This window comes from Pistacia vera, unplaced genomic scaffold (assembly GCF_008641045.1).
Source record: "Pistacia vera cultivar Batoury unplaced genomic scaffold, PisVer_v2 Contig298, whole genome shotgun sequence".
In the NCBI taxonomy this organism is placed as follows: domain Eukaryota; kingdom Viridiplantae; phylum Streptophyta; class Magnoliopsida; order Sapindales; family Anacardiaceae; genus Pistacia; species Pistacia vera.
This window is the reverse complement of record NW_022196110.1, coordinates 34,949-53,496: the sequence shown is the minus strand read 5'-3', so window position 1 is coordinate 53,496 and position 18,548 is coordinate 34,949. Positions and strand designations below refer to the sequence as shown.

At 32.6% G+C, this 18,548-nt stretch overlaps 2 protein-coding genes across 2 annotated transcripts; one reads left to right on the top strand and one right to left on the bottom strand.

The window, feature by feature from the left end:
- The first annotated feature begins 2,481 nt into the window (after positions 1-2,481).
- On the top strand, positions 2,482-12,468 carry LOC116135333 (probable protein S-acyltransferase 23). The gene is given in 12 exon segments (XM_031421031.1): positions 2,482-2,944; positions 3,801-3,941; positions 4,104-4,216; positions 5,281-5,360; positions 6,356-6,519; positions 7,982-8,120; positions 8,202-8,301; positions 9,546-9,603; positions 9,778-9,855; positions 10,833-10,911; positions 11,034-11,182; positions 12,057-12,468. Coding segments are annotated over 12 exon segments (1,533 nt in total). The 5' UTR covers positions 2,482-2,701; the 3' UTR covers positions 12,246-12,468.
- Positions 12,469-12,659: 191 nt separating this feature from the next.
- LOC116135288 (L-galactose dehydrogenase) lies at positions 12,660-16,655 on the bottom strand. The gene is made up of 5 exons (XM_031420997.1): positions 16,315-16,655; positions 14,907-15,135; positions 14,444-14,743; positions 13,981-14,109; positions 12,660-13,118 (listed from the first exon to the last, which is right to left on the bottom strand). Exons 1-5 carry the CDS (start codon positions 16,494-16,496, stop codon positions 12,996-12,998), a joined length of 963 nt encoding a protein of 320 aa, XP_031276857.1. The 5' UTR covers positions 16,497-16,655; the 3' UTR covers positions 12,660-12,995.
- Between the last annotated feature and the right edge of the window lie 1,893 nt (positions 16,656-18,548).

Sequence of the window (18,548 nt, the reverse complement as noted above, 5' to 3'; positions counted from 1 at the left end):
TGGGTGCCAGATTTTGCAAATGAGACTTAGATAGAATTTGAGGTAGGCCTGACTTCTCATCCAATGAGGTCTTGTTGAATGGGAGGATTACCTCCTCTTATAACCCAATAGGCTTGAGCGTGCCTAGTCAATGTAGGACTCCAACACTCCCCCTCACGGTCAAGCCCATATGTTGGGTCATGCCTGTTGATGGAGGTAGTTGTTAGCTCTAACTCCTCACCCACTGGTCAAGCGCTCAGCTCAACTAAACTTGGGCTCTGATACCATGATAGAATTTGAGGTGGGCCTGACTCCTCATCCAATAAGGCCTTATTGAATAGGAGGATTACCCCCTCTTATAACCCAATAGACTTGAGTGTGCCTAGTAAATGTGGGACTCCAACAGAAATTAATCAGATTTATGGATTAAGTGTTGGGAGGTTAGGGATGAGGGATAAGATTGGATTTAACTAAGTTGGTTACATTGGCACTGAGTCTTGATTTTTGGTCAATTACTGAATGTCCCCCCAAATATGGTTATTTATTAAAAACCCTAAAAACTATATAATACCCTTTTGTATAATTATATACTCTTCTCAGTTTTTATTTCTTAATTCTTGAGGAATAAAAACTAAAAAGAATTTGAAACTTTGTTTCATAAATTTTAGTACTCTTTATTTTATTATACTTCTCTCTCTCTCTCTCTCTCTCTCTCTCTCTCTCTCTCTCTTTTAATTTATTTTTTAAATATATAAGTTAATTAAATTTTGGCTTTATTTTTTTAGATTATTCTATAANATAATTATGAATATATATATTCAGATTGACTATTGATCTGAATTGTAAAATATTATTTTAGTTTAATATAATTAATCTAAGAATGAATATATACTTTTGAAATGTTTTTGTAATTCTTGTGGGTTAAAATTTATTAAGAATCTTATTTATTGTATTACATTTCTAGAAAATTTTGTATAAATGGATTTTTAAAAGTTTAGGGAAAACTTTTTGGAATCCATAAGCTAGTTTATTTTTGTAAGAAGTGATGACAAAAACACATAATTTTTTCTTAAAATTAATAATGAAAATATGTTTAGAAAAGTAAATGACTACAATGTAAAAATCTAGTTAATAAAACATTACACTTGTAATATTAAACATCAAATTTGAAATAAAATTATTTTGAATATTGTAAAATGTTTAATGCAATGTAATTCATGAATAGTTATAAATTATATGGTTAAAGGGTAAAATACTTTCACCCCTCCAATTTTCAAAAAAGTTTTTCCAAAACTATCACTTATCTCTACACTTGGCTTTTGGGTTAAAACTAATAGTTGACCTATTTTGACTTATAAATTATACAATTATCCTTGTAAATAAATTTCAAGAAAATTATGGAAAAAATTCTAAAATTAATTATTACTATTATTTTGAATTTCAAGTTGTAAGATGATTTTATTGAATTCTCAACAAATAAAATTTCAAATTGTTTGTAATATTTTCCAAACATGGGACTTTGCCGGACTAAATGTGTTCCTTTCCACCTAAGCCTAGGTTTTTTTTTTTTTTTTGGTAACCAGGATGTGCGATGCACATACTTCAATTAATCCTCAAAGTCTATTGAACACCCTACAAGCTTAAAGGACTAAATAAATTACAATGTTATTGTGATAAGTAACCTCAATGTTTGAACCCAAGAACTCAAAGAAGAGAGCAAATTAAGGGGGTGTTTGTCTGAGCTTATGAAAATTAGCTTATAAGCAACAAGTGCTTATAAGCTAATTTTAACTTATAAGCATTTGAAATTTTAAGCAATTATATGTTTGATTAAAATATTTATAAGTGATTGATAAGCAGTTGATGTGTTTAGTAAAATGTGGCTTATAAGCACATTTTATTATAAAATGACTAAAAAGGGTACTACATTAAACAAGAGTATACTATGGAATTTTAAAATTAAATTATGATAATGTGGTACTATATTTGGTCAAACTAGCTTATAAGCAAACAAAAAAAAAAAAAAGGTTTTTTTTTTTTTTTAGCTTATAAGCTCAACTTATAAGTTTAAAAAAGTTATAAACAAACAGGTCAACTTAATTTTAGAGCTTATAAACTAGTTTAATCAGCTTATAAACTTAGACAAACACCCCTTAAGCTTAGGTTTGGTGAACAAGCTTAAGGTATCTCCTTGGGTAGGATACGAGACTTGGATATACTTCTTTACCAAAAGCCAGTAGCGGAGACTTTACCAAGGCTGAACAAGTTTTCTTACCACATGAATGCACGCCTTTTGGGGTGATTAATTAGGGATAAGTTTTAGGGAAGAAGAAAAAAAATAAAATAAAATAATAAAAAACACTAAAGGCAGGATAGGAAAATGATAGTTTTCGGAAATGTGGAATCTAAGAGTAAGTTTGAAAAATAAAGGGGGTGATATTTTCCTTTAAAAAGCAAATTACTAAAGTTTCTAGTACTTAATTAGTTCGTCACGTTAAAAAAAGTAGAGCTGCAAGAACCCATTTCAGAAAAAAGGAAATTCTACAAAACGGAAAGGAAACAAAGAACAAAATTAGTATGGAATGTTCCACAAGTTGAAGTTTTGCAATTTCCCTATAAACCCTAAACCTCTCCACAAGAAATCCCATTATCCATTTTATTCCACTCCTTTTCATTTCGTAACTTACTTTCTTGTATTTGTATTTTATTAAAATTTAACCCCATGGCTTCTTCAGAGATCGAAGTGGTTTCGTCAACAGAATCAAAGATCCACCAAACCCAAAACGACAATCAAATTGCTATAATTGATGTTTTCTCTGCAGCTGCTTATGGGGATTTCCAGAAATTCAGAAGATTTGTTCAAGAAGATGCGTCTTCTCTCACTAGGCCTGATGATAATGGCTACTACGCTCTTCAGTGGGCTGCTCTCAACAACTTTGCGGATATCGTTCAGTACATTCTTGAGGTACCCTGATTTTCTTAGCTTTCTTTCCGGTTCCTTTGAAGTTGCTTTAAATTGTTGTCTTGTTTTTAGTTAATGTGAATTTGCTGAATTGGGTTTGGTCAGGTGGCTACGGTTGATTTTTTTTTTTTTTTAAATATTTATTTTATATTTGTGTATGTCTGGAAATGTTCGTGAGTACACTGGTAGTTTCTATGGAAGAGAGCCCAAAATTCTACTCTTTGCCATTGCGGTTATTTCTTTTATCAAATTTCATGAATTTTCATGTTTTCCTTGTATTTCTGTTGAATTAGGCATTAGTATATTGATTTTATGTTGTAATCACGAAAATATGTGAAGTAAAATAATTCTAATTTTTTAGAATTTTATAATAGGTTTACTTGGAAAATGGATGTTGAGAGTAGATTTTTCTGGGTGCAAATTGTGTTATTTACTTTTGGGTGCTAATAATAAATTTCTCTTGCATTTGTTTGATGTTATTGTCATATATGTTTTTTATGCCTACAGCTCCATAATTATGTGGTAGTCCATGAATCTATGCATTTGAGTGTTACTAATTATGTGTTATATATTTATGTGATACGAACACTGACTTATCAACTTGTAAAAATTGAACTACAAGATTGGAAAGGTAAGGATTGATTGTTTAATGGGGATGAATCTGATCAGATGCCGAGGGTGTGTTTTTAACATTCTTTCATGAATTTAATGGTTTTGATGATATGAGTTTTCAAAAATTTAAGTTTGTTGCTGTATGCTGCATGTATATATATACATATTGTGAGCATTTGATGGACGGACTGTGTGGTGGGTATGTTAGGACTAAGTGGAAAGGTTTTGTTTTTGTTTGTCATTGAAGCACGGGGGAAATGTTAATGCAGCTGACAACAATAAGCAGACGGCATTGCATTGGTCAGCTGTTAGGGGTTCAATTGCTGTGGCAGATGTTCTCTTGCAGAATGGAGCCCGGGTTGAGGTGGCAGATGTGAATGGGTATCGGGTAAATTTATCCTTGTTTTTGGCAATTTATTTTGTGTTGTCTGTACGTAGGTTGAGTATTAGTAATCTTGTATCTAGTAGACTTTATTTATGAAAGGAATAATGTAGTAAATTATAATTTATTGTTGCAATATCATATACTTAGGCAAAGGTTTCACTGCAGGCAGTTCATGTTGCTGCTCAATAAGGACAGACAGCTTTCTTAAATCATATTGTTGCAAAGTATCATGCTGATTACGATGCACCAGATAATGAAGGGAGGAGCCCCCTTCACTGGTATGTTGGTACATCAATTTCATAGACACATATATTGTGCTTTGACAAGATGTTGAAATAGAAGTAACTAATTTAGATTTGGAAGACATATCTTCATTCAAGCAATATTTTATTGATGACACTGTATTCATATATTTGATAGAGTGATTTACTTATAGGCTTCATAAAGGTGGATTTGATAAGTTTTTCATTGGTTTCAGGGTAGACTTAAAAAATTTATCGCTCTAGTAATTTCTAATAAACACGATTTATGTATACATGTTTATATGTTAGTGTTTGTGTCTGCATCACTTATTTGCAATTACATCTTGTTAGGATGTGTCTCCTTCTCAGCTCCAGCAATAATTAATTTCATAACATTGTTATTATTTCCATCTTCTAATAGAGTAACTTGGTTCCAGATGCGTTCTCTATCTGTATCTTCTTTTCATCCTTTTCCTTTTAATAAATTCCTATCATCTTCAAGTTTAACCTCTAAATAAATAAATAAATAAAAATTTAGTTCTAGTTGTCTCCAAGATAAGTTAGAGCTCCTAAATCGCTTATTGTAGTATTTATCAATTTTGGGTCAGACTGAAGTATGTGTATGTCACATATGCGTGGTCACATCTTGTTAGGATGTAGTTTCTTCATGTAAGTTGGTTGTTACTTACTATGACTGTTACTATAAGATTACGTAACTTGGTTGTAGGTGTCACGTAGTTAAGTTAGAGCTTCTACATCTCTTAATATAATATTTCTACTAGTAATTAATTGAGTTTGAGGTGGATTGAAATGAATTTCTCCTACTTTAGAACAAATTTCATATCAAACTTATATAATGCCAGTTGTCATTTTCTGTCTTGAAATGGTTGGATTCAGACCATTTTTCATTCATAATTTGACATTTGTTTCATATGTGAATATTAGGAGAAGATGTCCATATTGATTTTTAGTATTTGAATTATGATGCTTGCAGTAGGCTTATCTGGTCCGAGTATATTATAATGCTTGTTACTCATGTGTTTCTTCTGGATTATTAAAAAAATAAAAAATAATGTGTTTCTTGTGCTGTTATAAACCAGGGCTGCATATAAGGGATTCGCAGATACAGTTAGACTACTTCTTTTTAGAGATGCAAGCCAAGGGAGACAAGATAGAGATGGTATATTCAGAACGCATTTAGTATCCTCAGTCTCTTATTTATTCATTTTATTATTTCTTTATAAGACACTATTTGCTGTGTTAAAGAATCAAACAGTAAGGTAACTAGCTCCCATATTTAAAATGCTTTCCCAATTTATAAATCTTAAATATGACACTGTTAGATGTATTATTATGTTTGCAGAAGTAATAATATGTGATTACACGTGTTTTGAGTACATAAACTATACTAAAATCAGAAAATGAATCGTCATGACATAGATCTGCAAATTCATTTACCACATAATATATGCCTCTGTGAATGTGTTTTCTACAGTTTGTTGTATGAACTTTGATGAAATATTCCTTCATATGGATGCTAAATTTTATTGAGGTTCGGATGATTGGTATTTAGCTTAAAAGCTTAAATGAAAGGTCTTTGCCCTACCTTTTTTGGTTCAAGAGAACAAAGGGCCAGAAGACATTGATCAAAGCAATGGAGTGGTCTAAAATCTGAAGGATTATGCTTGATTAAAAGTGACATAAATATTATCCTTAGTAGAAGCTTCTGTATGTAGTGTTTAATTTCTAAGTTTCTGAGAGCAGACTTAATATGTCATTGTTGTGCCTTTGAATAGTAAGATACCCAATTGACTAATCAGGTTGCCTTCTTGATCTGCCACCTCTGAGTGGTGAATAGGTATAGCTAAATGATTTATTGTGCTCTTAGGAATATAAAATTTTGGAAAGTACAAATTTTAAATTTAAAGTTTGATTCTAGCTTTCTTAATTCTTAAAGATATAACAAGAAGTAAAGAATTATGCTACAGAATATCTGATCTTTAAGTTGTTGGTTAAGTCATAATTATGTCAAACAAATATATTAGTTTTGTGAAGAGAATCTTTTTACTAGAGCCAAAAATAAAGAAAAATTGATACATGGTCAAAGAGCTGGTTCTTATACGGGTTGATCAGTTTGGTACTAAATAGTGATAATTTAATTTCCAATGTTATCAGGGTGTACCCCTTTGCACTGGGCTGCATTAAGAGGGAACGTGGAAGTATGCACTGTGCTTGTGCATGCAGGAACAAAGCAAGAATTGATGGTGAAAGATAAAGCTGGATTTACCCCGTCTCAGCTTGCATATGATAAAGGTCATCGGCAAGTCGCCCTTTTCCTTGTACGTGATTTTATATTGATGTTGCCTTAGGTAGCATACATTTTACAAATGAATTCTAAGTCTGAGGGATTGGTGCATCTATAGGATTTAAGTCTAATGGTCCTACTATTACTTGTTTATCTTTAGAATATGTTTGGATAAGGAATATGTTTACAATTGTGTCTAAGGGTCCATCATTGTTGAATTACTGAGTGGGTTGAGGGTCTTTTTGTTAACTTTGAATGTTTTATTATAGAGGTGTTTAGTAAATAAACAAATATAGGGGGTATTTTTGTTAATTTTCAAATTCTACATCGTAATATTCACCCAATTTAACGTTTTTCAAAATATTATTTTAAAAACTATCAGAATAATGAACCAAATGGACCCTTAATCTTATATAATCATTTCAATATTCAAGTTGTTGATTCTTAATTGATTAATTTCTACTGATAGATGCTTTTTTCATTTTCTTATTTCTATTTTCTTTTAAAAAATCAGTTATTGTTGAATTACTGATAAGTGTCCATTGCAATTTTTCCTTTCTCAAATCTTATATAATCATCTCTATGTTCTCATGTCCTTTTTCTTCTTGTACAAAATCAAATATAAAAAAGTTTATCTTATATAATCATTTCAATATTCAAGTTGTTGATTCTTAATTGATTAATTTCTACCGATAGATGCTTTTTTCATTTTTTTATTTCTATTTTCTTTTAAAAAATCTGTTATTGTTGAATTACTGATAAGTGTCCATTGCAACTTTTCCTTTCTCAAATTTTATATAATCAGTTCTATGTTCTCATGTCCCTTTTCTTCTCATACAAAATCATATATAAAAAGGTTAATCTTATATATTCATTTCAATATTCAAGTTGTTGATTCTTAATTGATTAATGTTCTACTGATAGATGCTTTTTTCATTTTTCTTATTTCTATTTTCTTTTGAAAAATCTGTTAGGTAGGAGTGGCCAAGCATATTTCTGGTGTAGAAAGATAATAAACCCTATAAAAGCAAAAGAAGAAATGATCTATAGCATCATCATTTTTCATTTTTTTATGCCCAAAAATAGCTTGACCTTTCTTACAAGTTCATCAAATTCAAGAATGGGGTTCTGTGACAGATCCTATAGTCATGGTAGTCAAGAAAATTGTAGAATTTCCCTAGTGGGTGGCTTCAAGGGATTGAACCTTGACTTCTAGGTAGGAAACAATGGTCTTAAGCACTCAATCAGCCCCTATTGTTCACAATGTAACGATGCTAACAGGCAGGAGTTGATGCTTGCTTATGTCATTCTTTTAAAAGTACTTCCAATTTACATTTTATGTTCATCACTTGCAGGTTAATGCCTGTTACTTAATTCCCAACTTTGGCTATGGGAATACTTTTTGCCCTTTTCTTTCCAATTCAATCTATATCTTCATCATTGCTGGGTTTTCACGGCTAGTAATGGTATTTTCTCTTTTTCTGTACTTGGTTCAGTCTAATGCAGAGAAGGTGCATAGCAACCGCTGGCGAGACAAAATTTTTAGTGGGAAGATGGGAGATATCGGTTATGCTCCTATTTTGCTTTGTATTATTATAATTTGTATCATCCTCTTCATCAACTCAGTTCTGACTGGTACGCTAGCAATGGTGTTTGACAATTACAATTGTGTTATTTGGATGTTAACCACTACTGACTCCTTATCTCTCATGCTAGCTCCTGGTCTGCCAAAGGTAACTGCTGTTGTTGGACTGTGGTCATGGATTGCTATTTCTATAGCATTTGGTTCACTTATAATGTTCTATAGGTGTGCAAGGTAATTTCTTGGCTGTCATTAATGGTAGATTAGGTATTTATTATTTTGTATTTAATACATACATATAAGAAAGTTCATATGTGCCTTTGTCTATTGATTATTGTTTAATTAGAAAATAGGCATTTGAACATACATTTATTGGTACTTCCCAGTTTGCAGTTCTTCAATGGTTTGAGGTTCATCAATCTCTTTCTCTTAAAGTGTTTTAAATAGTTAAAGCAGTCTGCTGGTTTTGACTATTTTCTTGTCTTGGCGGCATTTTCATAGTATGATTTTTGTTTTTGTCATTTTAATCTAACCTATGGTTCTAAACTTTCTTGTTTGGCCACCAACTTGTGATGTTTTGCGATAGGTGTGCCTACATTGTGTTCTACCCTTCAGATTGTTGCCTATTCCAGCTGTTTTTCATCATGTATTATAGAAATAACACTGATAAAAGTTATTTTATTTGCTGGTAGTAGGAATTTTATTTTTGACTGAAGGTCTCCTTTGGCAAAGTGCTAGACATCAATGACGATCTTCACTCTGTTTCAATCGCTTCTTTTGTTCTGTACTATACACAACCATTTGGCTGTTGTTTATACATTCAGTTGTTTCATAGCCCAGCCTTAAAAATGTAGTGGTATTTGTTCAAATATTTAATTTGACTGGGGTGCCAGGATATCTGAAACCATAAGACCTCTCAGATGGTCAAAATGGACCTCTTACTAGATTCATCCTGTAAAAGCAATTGAAAAAAAGAACATGAAGAGTTCCCTTTCAATTGATACATGTACTAGTATATCCATAGAAAACTGTTGGTATCAAAGTAGAAGGAACTGTCATGTACATTGTGTCATATTATGAAGTAGCGCACATGCCTTCAGATGACCTCTTCAGGTTTGTGTAGAAATATATATCATAAAATTATATTCTTGTTTATTATCAAATAGTTTATAAGTTTATGTTTCTGTTTGTACACATGTTTGTGGCTCTTACCGTGTGGTTTCAACCTAAATTTTGCTATAGGCATCAGGACCTGATATTTTTGTGTTATTCTTTTGATATCAAAATCTTAACTAAAATTGGCATTTTACATGTGCTGTTATTAGTATGCCAATTGCCTGTCTTGAATATTTGTCTTGGTTATATGATATCTGTTTCTCTTTACTTTGATAATTTGTTTTACTTTGGCTGTTCAACATTTTTCTTTTTTTCAAAAAGAAAAACTTTCGATGTTGATGGAATCTATCAATTGGCTGCAGTAAAGATCCAGGTTATATTAAAAGATTAGAAGATGTTGATACCCGTAAAGATGCAGAGGTATGAAATATATCTGTTTAATCGGATTATGCCCCCATTCTTACTGTTAAACATTTATTTTAGTGAAGACATCAATTGTAATATCATAACAAAGAAAGAAAGATTGGGTATATCTGTTTAGTCATGTGACATGTTTATTGTTTTTTTGCTTGGTTAATGCATTGACATTTGCAGGATCCCTTGTTGACCATTGATCTAAACAATTCCTCTATATGGACAGGAAATTGGTCTCAACTCTGCCCTACTTGCAAGGTCCTCTTTTGATGAACTTTTTCTTTTTCAAAAAAGTTTATAAATATGGCTGCAAATACTTGTTTCTATATTTATTTTTATGGTGCTTTGACTTAATTTTTATTTTTTTCAAACATAATATTCAGATTATTAGGCCTGTTCGCTCGAAGCACTGCCCTACATGTAAGCGCTGTGTAGAACAGTTTGATCATCACTGCCCATGGATATCTAATTGTGTTGGGAAGGTAACAAGTTGGCTTAGACATATGAATTCATAAGATACTGACTTTGTTAACACAACTGACCTGACATCTTCAGTGGATAGTCTATTTCCTTTTTGATGTCATTAATACATGCCTATACCATTTCTCATTAAAAATAACTAGAAAAAAGAAAGAAAATACAACTGATGTACAGAAATAAAGTGTGGATGCAGTGGCTTCCATCTTGTAGAGAGAGGTTCAAATTGTCATCTAGACACACTGGCAAATCGAAATTTGTGTCTTGACTTTCAGTGGTTTACATGCATGATGATTGAGGACCCAAAAAAAAAAAAAAAAAAAAAAAAATAATTATTTGGATTCAGTATCTTGCTTTCTTTTATGAGGTTTCATATTTATGTTTTTGGTGGCTTCATGAAAGATGTAATTGGTGTCTGTGACTGTGCGGTCACCCATGCTGCCTTTGGGTTTGCAAGCATGATACCACCATATGACATGTTGTGAGACTTGTGATGCCAAGTTATAATATTATCTTACACCCAAGTTTAAGGTCTATGACACTGTTTCTTGGGTTTTGCATCACAGTTCACGCTTCGTCATTGGTTCTCTGTTGCTTATTATTGGAAGGCTTACTACTTCTGTCCTCTTTAGCTGATTTAATCTGCTTTTGAATAATTGACTCAGCATATTATAAGTGACCCTGCTCCAAGCTTTAACATTTTGTCCTCTTCTTTCTGCTTATCATTTATCTTACTACTGTCATTACGCTTCTTGCAGAGGAACAAACGGGACTTCTTCATCTTTGTATGCATGGCAATGTTGACGTCGTTAATTAGTATTATCAGTGCAGTTCAAAGTATGTAGGCTGCTGAGGAATCCATCTCCCAGCCTTCTAAATGTTCTAAAATTTGTCTCTTGTGATGTAATTATTTCATTTTAGATGAGATAATAACAGTACAGACAAATTTTTTATTACAGGGATTTGGACAGCACCACTACCCTTACACTCTGAAGAAACGTGGATTCACCATGTGCTAGTCCAGCATCCTGGTGTTGTAGCGTTTCTAGTTTTAGACGCTGTTGTTCTGACTGCTGCTACGACTTTGACAACAGTACAGGCTTCCCAGGTAATTGACCAAAGATTACATAACCTTAGATTAAATATTTGCTGTCATTAAGTGGACAATGTTGTTTCAAGGAAGGGTATTTGATGTCGAGGTATGAGGAGTTGCACATTCACTTTGAGTTTTCTCTCTTCTTTGGTTAATATTCTTGATCTGGGTCTGTTTCTCAACCAATATCTTCATGTTCTGGAGTATTACTTGTAACCCAGTCATGAAATATTAGAGGAGATTGGGGTTTAGTCGGTTTTATGTTGATATTTCTGTGCTTAACATGTCAAATACTGATTCTCCTCTTACAGGGAGATCTAATATCTCCTGTGGACTTCTGATCCACTTTCATGTTTGTCTTTACTGTTGCTCACATTAAGATAATTCTATCTTGTTTCTATCAACAAAAGAAAAAAATATCAATTCCTATGGAGAAAAGAGTTGAAACAGGGGAAATAAAAGGAGATTTGCAGGGTTTACATAATATGATAGGAGCATTATATTTAAACTTGTATTTGATCGATACCAGTAACGTTGTGATTTGATTGTTTATAGATCATTTCCTTTCTTGACGCTCACTTGGCTTGCCTAGGGCCTTGATTTTTTTCTTTTTCTTTTTCTTTTTTTCCCACGGCCAACTATTACCTGATGATCGTAATTCATCCAGATGTCTTCGGATAGGCGATAGGATGCCTTGCTATGTCATGATTTCTTAACCGCAAAAATTATTGATCACTCCTACACAATAGGACCTGATTTCGCTGATATATTTCTGATTACTGTTGTTCTTCAATCTTATACATCACAACTAATTTAAAAGAATATTATTCTCGTTAACAATTGCTTTGTTGCAAGTTAATACTAAGTACTTTTCTTTTCGATATTGCAGATAGCCAGGAATATCACTACAAATGAAATGGCAAATGCTATTCGATACGGGTATCTGCGTGGTCCAGATGGGAAGTTCCGAAACCCATATAATCATGGCTGCCGAAAGAATTGCTCAGATTTCTTCATTAATGGTTACACAAATGATGATGAGATTGCTTGGCCTCAATTACAGCAGGTTGCCAGTTAGACACTCCCTTGGTTGTAGATAATGCTTGAGAAAACCCACCCCGCTGTGTTGAAATTCTTTTCATGTACCACCATATGTCCCATTAATTGTTGATATATGAACTTTATATCACTAGATTATACGTTGTACTTTATTAACCTGTTGATGTTTACAAATCAATATTTGTAACAGAAAATGAAATAAAATCTTTTTGATTTAGTTGTTGATGCAAGGAAATTGATAGTCTGACACCAATATAGATGACTAGTAATTTGTATTGTATATTGGAAAGAAATTATTGACGTTGCTGTGCCATTTCTGTGCTAATCAAGTCTTGAGATGTTGAATCTGCCTTAATAATGAACTGGCAAGCTTTCTGCTGTTCAACAATAAACTGTCTTGCAGTGAAGATTTAAAAAAATCTAAGAGATTTCAAAACTAATGTAAGACAACAAAATTTATTGAAGAGAAATATCTAAAAGGGAAAAATAGTTTGAATGTCATACTATGATATTGAGTTGATAATGCTACAAATATTTGGAACACAAAGCATCAAATCAAAGTTTTTATTTCATGGGGAAATTGCCTCTTCTCATTAGATAATATGCCTAAAATACTAGAAGAAACTTGCATTCATCTTCATAAGGATTCTCAAATATATATATTTGTGTTTGATAAGGTTTTATCAGCCCTCCCACTTGTAATATGGGTAGGCTTGGCCTTACTAAGTACAAGGTGCAAATGGTTGTAGAGGTAAATATGTCAGCTCTTCTATATTCCACTTGGCCATGTTTGATTCTTCACTGGTTTTAGGATTGCTTCAACGCCAGCAAGAGCTTCCTGATCCTTCCCAAAAAGTGCTAGTTCCGCGGCGGCAGCAACATTCTCCTCTACCTAATTATCAAAATATTCATATTTAACTACCAGGCTGAAAATAAAGTTCGAATCAATTTGCCTAGTGATTGTTGTCTGCAACACACCCAAAATCATTTTGTAGTGTACCAAACACATTTGGTTGGGCATTTGAACCCTCAACCAAAGACCAAAGAGTAAAAAGGAAAGTCTGATGCAACTTTAATTTAAAATGGTTAATTTAATGAGATAGTGACTAAGCATTTTGTTAGGTAAATATATCCTTATGTCCATAACTACACTTTATGATTTTGTAAAAATGATTTCGTAAAAATTTACTATCGGGTATAAACACAAGCTGGTTAACTAATAGCAACCTCTTAACAAATCAAAAGCATGATAAAGACGAATAAGAGTAACTACCACAGTGCAAACGGAAGAGAAAGATGCAATATGAAATTATATGTAAAGATATCAAATGAAAATAATTTCCATATATATCGTGATATTTATAAGATAAATGCAAATATTTCTTCCACAGAACTATAACAGAAGGTTCGTATTCAGATGTGTCTTTGATAGGCATTTCAATCTTTTGGTGAATCAAATACAAAAAAGATTTGTCCTTCTGTCAACAAAATTTTACAGCTTAAATAAAAATATATGTTGGTGACCAAGTGAAGAATAAAACAGAAGAACAATAATGGATTACACTAAAATCAAGTACTTATTTAAAGGATAGGGGTTTGTTGTGCAATTTTTCGGTGACATGTATGATTGGGACATTTAATTTGTTCCATAGAATAAGTTTTGGAGAAATCTAGAAAGAAGGACAAATGTTCCTCTAAGAAAATTTAGAGAACTTCTACTCAGGGCTTGTATCATAAAGAAAATGAATTAGAACCTGCTTATTGGAGTTCATGCCAACCAGCACCGATGAAATATCCTTATTTGACAAGCTGTACTGCATGGCTAACTTTGAAATGTTCTTTCCCTTCTCTTTACAATAGGCAGTAGCAACTTTACATGCAGACTGTCAGGGTAACAAAACAACAAATAAGGATTAGCTAGATTTCAGACAAGGAACAAGAAATCTAGTGTTTTGCTGATGATAAACCATTGAACTGTCAACCCAAAAATACTTAACAAAGTTTTCAAAAATGTTATTGCTTCATACAATTGGTCAGGTCATCAAAACTTCATGTGTCTATACACGAATGCTTGTGTTTGGGTGGGTAGTAAGAATCAAAAGATATCTTTAGTAGAGGCACTCTATAAGTAGAAAAACCTGCTCGACTAGCTTTGGATCATGTACTAATTAAAGGACAAAAAGAGGACAGCAGAATATTTGAGAAGATAAAGAACACCTTGAGTTCAGGTGAGGCAGGGTGCCATTCTGGAGGACCATTATCAGTAAGAAGCCCCATTGCAAGAGGGGAAGCACTAATAACACCGACCCCCTTGCTCTTCAAGTAAGGCAGTAAATCCTCCAATGTTGAATCATTAATACTGTAGTGGCAGTATGAAAGAATCACATCAACTGAACCAGGTGGCACCCGATCGAGCACGTACGTAAAAATTTCCAAGGGAAGTCCAGTAATACCAACGAAACGAATTTTCCCAGCTTCCTTCAGTTTCTGAAGAGCGGGAATGGTTTCATTCACGATCTGAAATTAGAACAAAAACAAACCAAATTACATTCCATGATCACATTTATTTGTAAAAACCATATAAAGATCAAGTATAAATTTACACTGGTAAGATAAAATAAAGTAATTTAGTTATAAACCAACATTTACAAAAGAAAATTAGAAATATATATCCAAGGACCTGATCAAGAGACCCAAATTCAATGTCATGACATTGTAGTATATCAACGTAATCCAGCTGCAACCTTGCCAAACTCTCATCAATGCTCTTAGTCACTCTCTCAGCACTAAAATCAAATCCTTCAACATACCTCCCACACTTTGTTGACACAATGTATTCGTTTCTGGGAACATTCAGAGCTTTGAGTGCCTTCCCAAGCATCTTTTCTGACAATGTCCCTCCATAATACCTACACAATGGAACAGAAACAAAAAATTAAGAGAGGGAGGGAGGGCGCTGGAGGAGGAGGAAGATATCACAGATCCAAAAGAAAGTGGCAATAAGCACAATATTAACATTCAAATTACAGCCTAGTTAGTTACAGCAAAATTCGAAGAAAAGAAACAACAATTAAAAGATTTATATCACTATTGTTGTTCGTATCCCAAATCAATAACCCACCTTTAAATAGTCAAATATCTTTCTTATAGGCTATAAAATGAACTATACTTTGTTCTTTTTTTTTTTTTTTTTTGGCTAAAGTCCCCAACAACGGCCTCTCTAACACTCAAAACTTGAGGCCCCACTATGCTGCCATTTTCTCAGCAGAAAAACTTGCTTTTGTAGTAATTTTTGGATCATTCAAAGGTTTATTTCCTTTATGCTTTAATTTTGGATCCAAATTTTATATTCCCATTCTTCCAGTTAATTGAAAGTCTTGAAACTTCAATTTCTTCTACTAGATTTTACCACATCCAAATGGGCACTCTTGATCCTCAAACAATTTTAAAAATGTATAAGCATCGCATTACTTTTTAAATCCCACCAGATATCTTAGCTTCAAGCGTTCATCCTCCTCACCTACTTATAGATTTCAATCTTTTCACATATCAACAATTATCACTTAATAACAAAATACTCTTTTTACAAATATTAATATTCTTCTTCCATCTCTAACATTAACAAAGCAAAGGCCACATCAAACTCAGTTTCGTCAATTACTGAACAATGGTCTCTTTCCAGATCCCAAAACTAACATTTTCACAATATTGGAGTATAAAGATTTAAAAATAAATAAAATAAAATTAGTAGTATTCAACCTCATATTGATAGGTCAAACTACGGTAATGGAAAATTTGTAATCTGCAAAATTTAGAAAAAAAATAATAAGAGAGAGACTTGGAGTTGGTATGAGTTGCAAAATAAACCCTTGTCAAAAATTCACATTGAAAGCACATTATAAATTTGAAATTGTAATGTGAAACAAATAACATTCAATATTAAACCCATTAATTTCATACTTGTAATATATAACCAAGTTACAAATTTCGTGTACCAACATCTAGACCCAATAATAAAAGCAATGAAAAAAGATAAATATTTTCAGTAAATTATTCATTAAACAGTGAAATAAAAAAATGAGACATACGGAGAGGTATCAAAGAAGTTGATGCCGAGGCGAAAGGCTTCACGAACGGAGGAAACGGCGTCGGCTTCAGAGACGGGTCCAAAGACGCTGCCGAGCGGTGAGGCTCCGAAGCCGACGGCGCTGAGACGGAGGCCAGTGTTTCCCAAGGGTCGGAGCTCCATTTTGCGAAGTGGGAATGCCATTCAAAGTCGAGAATTGGGATTCTAAGAGTGTTTGGGAAGTGGGAATATGAGAGAATTAATTATCTTTTTGTTTTGCTTATGTTTCACGGGAAAGTAACTGTAAAAGGAGTATTGAGTATCTAAGTGGAAGGTGTTTAACAACTGCAATGTGTTGGGATTGAATTTGATACAAATTTTTTCTTGTGGGGTTCCCAATATTCTCCTTGTTCACCTGACTGACAGGGTTTTTTTTTATAGTATTTAGACATTGAGGGTCTTATAGAAACCATCATTTGAGGGAGTGAATGGATTATCTAATTTCTAATTAATTTATGTCCAAATTTTCGGGAAATTATATTATTTGGCCCTATTTTAGGATGAAAATTGAGAACTGACCGTTTTAGAAAAGGTTTAATAATTGGTTAAGGATGAAAATTCCCTCATTCACAATTTCTTAATTCCTTAATCAAAATTCATTCTTCAACTCTCAAAAGTCAAAAACTATCCAATCTACGAAATCGAAGGATATTTATTTGGTTAATATTATTTATTAATGAATTTTATATTTCGAATTATACTTTTAGGTTGTAATCTGATTGCTTTTAAAACAAAATTATTAAATACTTCTTGACCATGAAATAACTAATTATTCTTCATGAGGTAAAACAGTTAAAGTTGGGTAAGTTTTGGGTAATCACTTTTTCCTAGTGGTTACTTTAAGAAAACTATCAAAATATCTCCTAGTCCGAATATATCAAAAAGTAACACTTTAGTCCAGTATAGTGAGCGTGTGAAAGGTTGGGACCAGAACTCCAGAAGTAGTAACCCGTAAGGTTAGGGAAAAAAATGTTGAACACCAGCTGGAACCAAATCGGTTCCTTTAAAAAACTAAAAAGTAGAGTTGGTGGATATATAAGTGGCCAAAAACTTAAGAAAGAGTTGAAAGTGAGAGTGACTTCCTGGAAATTTCCATCTCTCCGACTTAGTTTTATTCGGTTTAAGTTAGACTTTTAAAATCCAATTTTATTATCTAAATTTATATTCTATTTTTTATTCCGACATTATTGCAATCACAAACCATCCACGTTATCTTTTCCGATCATCAGTCATTAAAACCCTTCAAACCCTACTCTTTCTCACCTTGCTAATCACCAGTAATCGAGTAATTAGGATTTGCATAACCGTCCCTCCCAAATCAAATTCCGATCAATTCCAACTATCAAAATCTAACATTTCATCACCAAAAGACTTATTAGTCTCTCTTCTTCAAAAGTCTTAATAATCTAGATCGAATTTGCTCTTTATTTGTCATCAAAATATAAATCTAAATAATAAAGTGATATTTTTGAAATTTATAAGTAAAAAAAAATTATTAAACCATTATTTAGATAAAAAAAAAAAAAGACGTGAACTCGCAATAACAATACTTTATTTGACACATAGATAGCAAGTGTCAAAATTAAGGATGCTAAACAATCCTTTGTAATGTCTGGCCCAATAACCTTGCCAAACTCTGTCAACTTTGGGCTGACTCGACCAATTTGACACTTCACTATCTTACGTGTTTGATGTGATATATTTTCATTGGTCGGATGCATATGTATTTTTTAAAAAAAGAATAAAAATATTTAACAATTAACCCACCGACTAATTATTGATTTACTTTACAGATTCAAGATCTTTTCATGGTCCAATGATAATAAAGATCCTTTCACAGGCTGGCAACTTAAACTTAGATTAAATTCAATAAACCATATGGGTTTGCCATATAAATTGGTTACAGAATACAAATATGTACTAAAATATAACACACCTACCCTTTTGCTAGTTGTTACCCAACAATTAACAGAGAATTAGCTGCAATTAAGGTTCTTCATTTCTGGGTTTTGGTCATTTTGGATGCATTTGGGGACCAACCTAAATCAACTTTCTTGTTCCAAAGTCCTTTTGTGACCATAATTTTCTAAATAATAAATACTGAAAATTCGATTTATTTATTTTTACAATTGGGTATTTGGTTTTTATCTCAAGCCCACCAATTTACAGGTGCTTTATCAAAGCAATCCAAGCACA

Bases quoted from the DNA above. Each gene is read 5' to 3' on its own strand.
- LOC116135288 (XM_031420997.1), bottom strand. From the start codon at position 16,496: ATGGCATTCCCACTTCGCAAAATGGAGCTCCGACCCTTGGGAAACACT. The intron at 15,136-16,314 runs GTATGTCTCATT...TCCATTGTGTAG, and splicing joins AACTTCTTTGATACCTCTCC to GTATTATGGAGGGACATTGT. The intron at 14,110-14,443 runs GTGTTCTTTATC...TTACCCTGACAG, and splicing joins CTGCCTCACCTGAACTCAAG to TCTGCATGTAAAGTTGCTAC.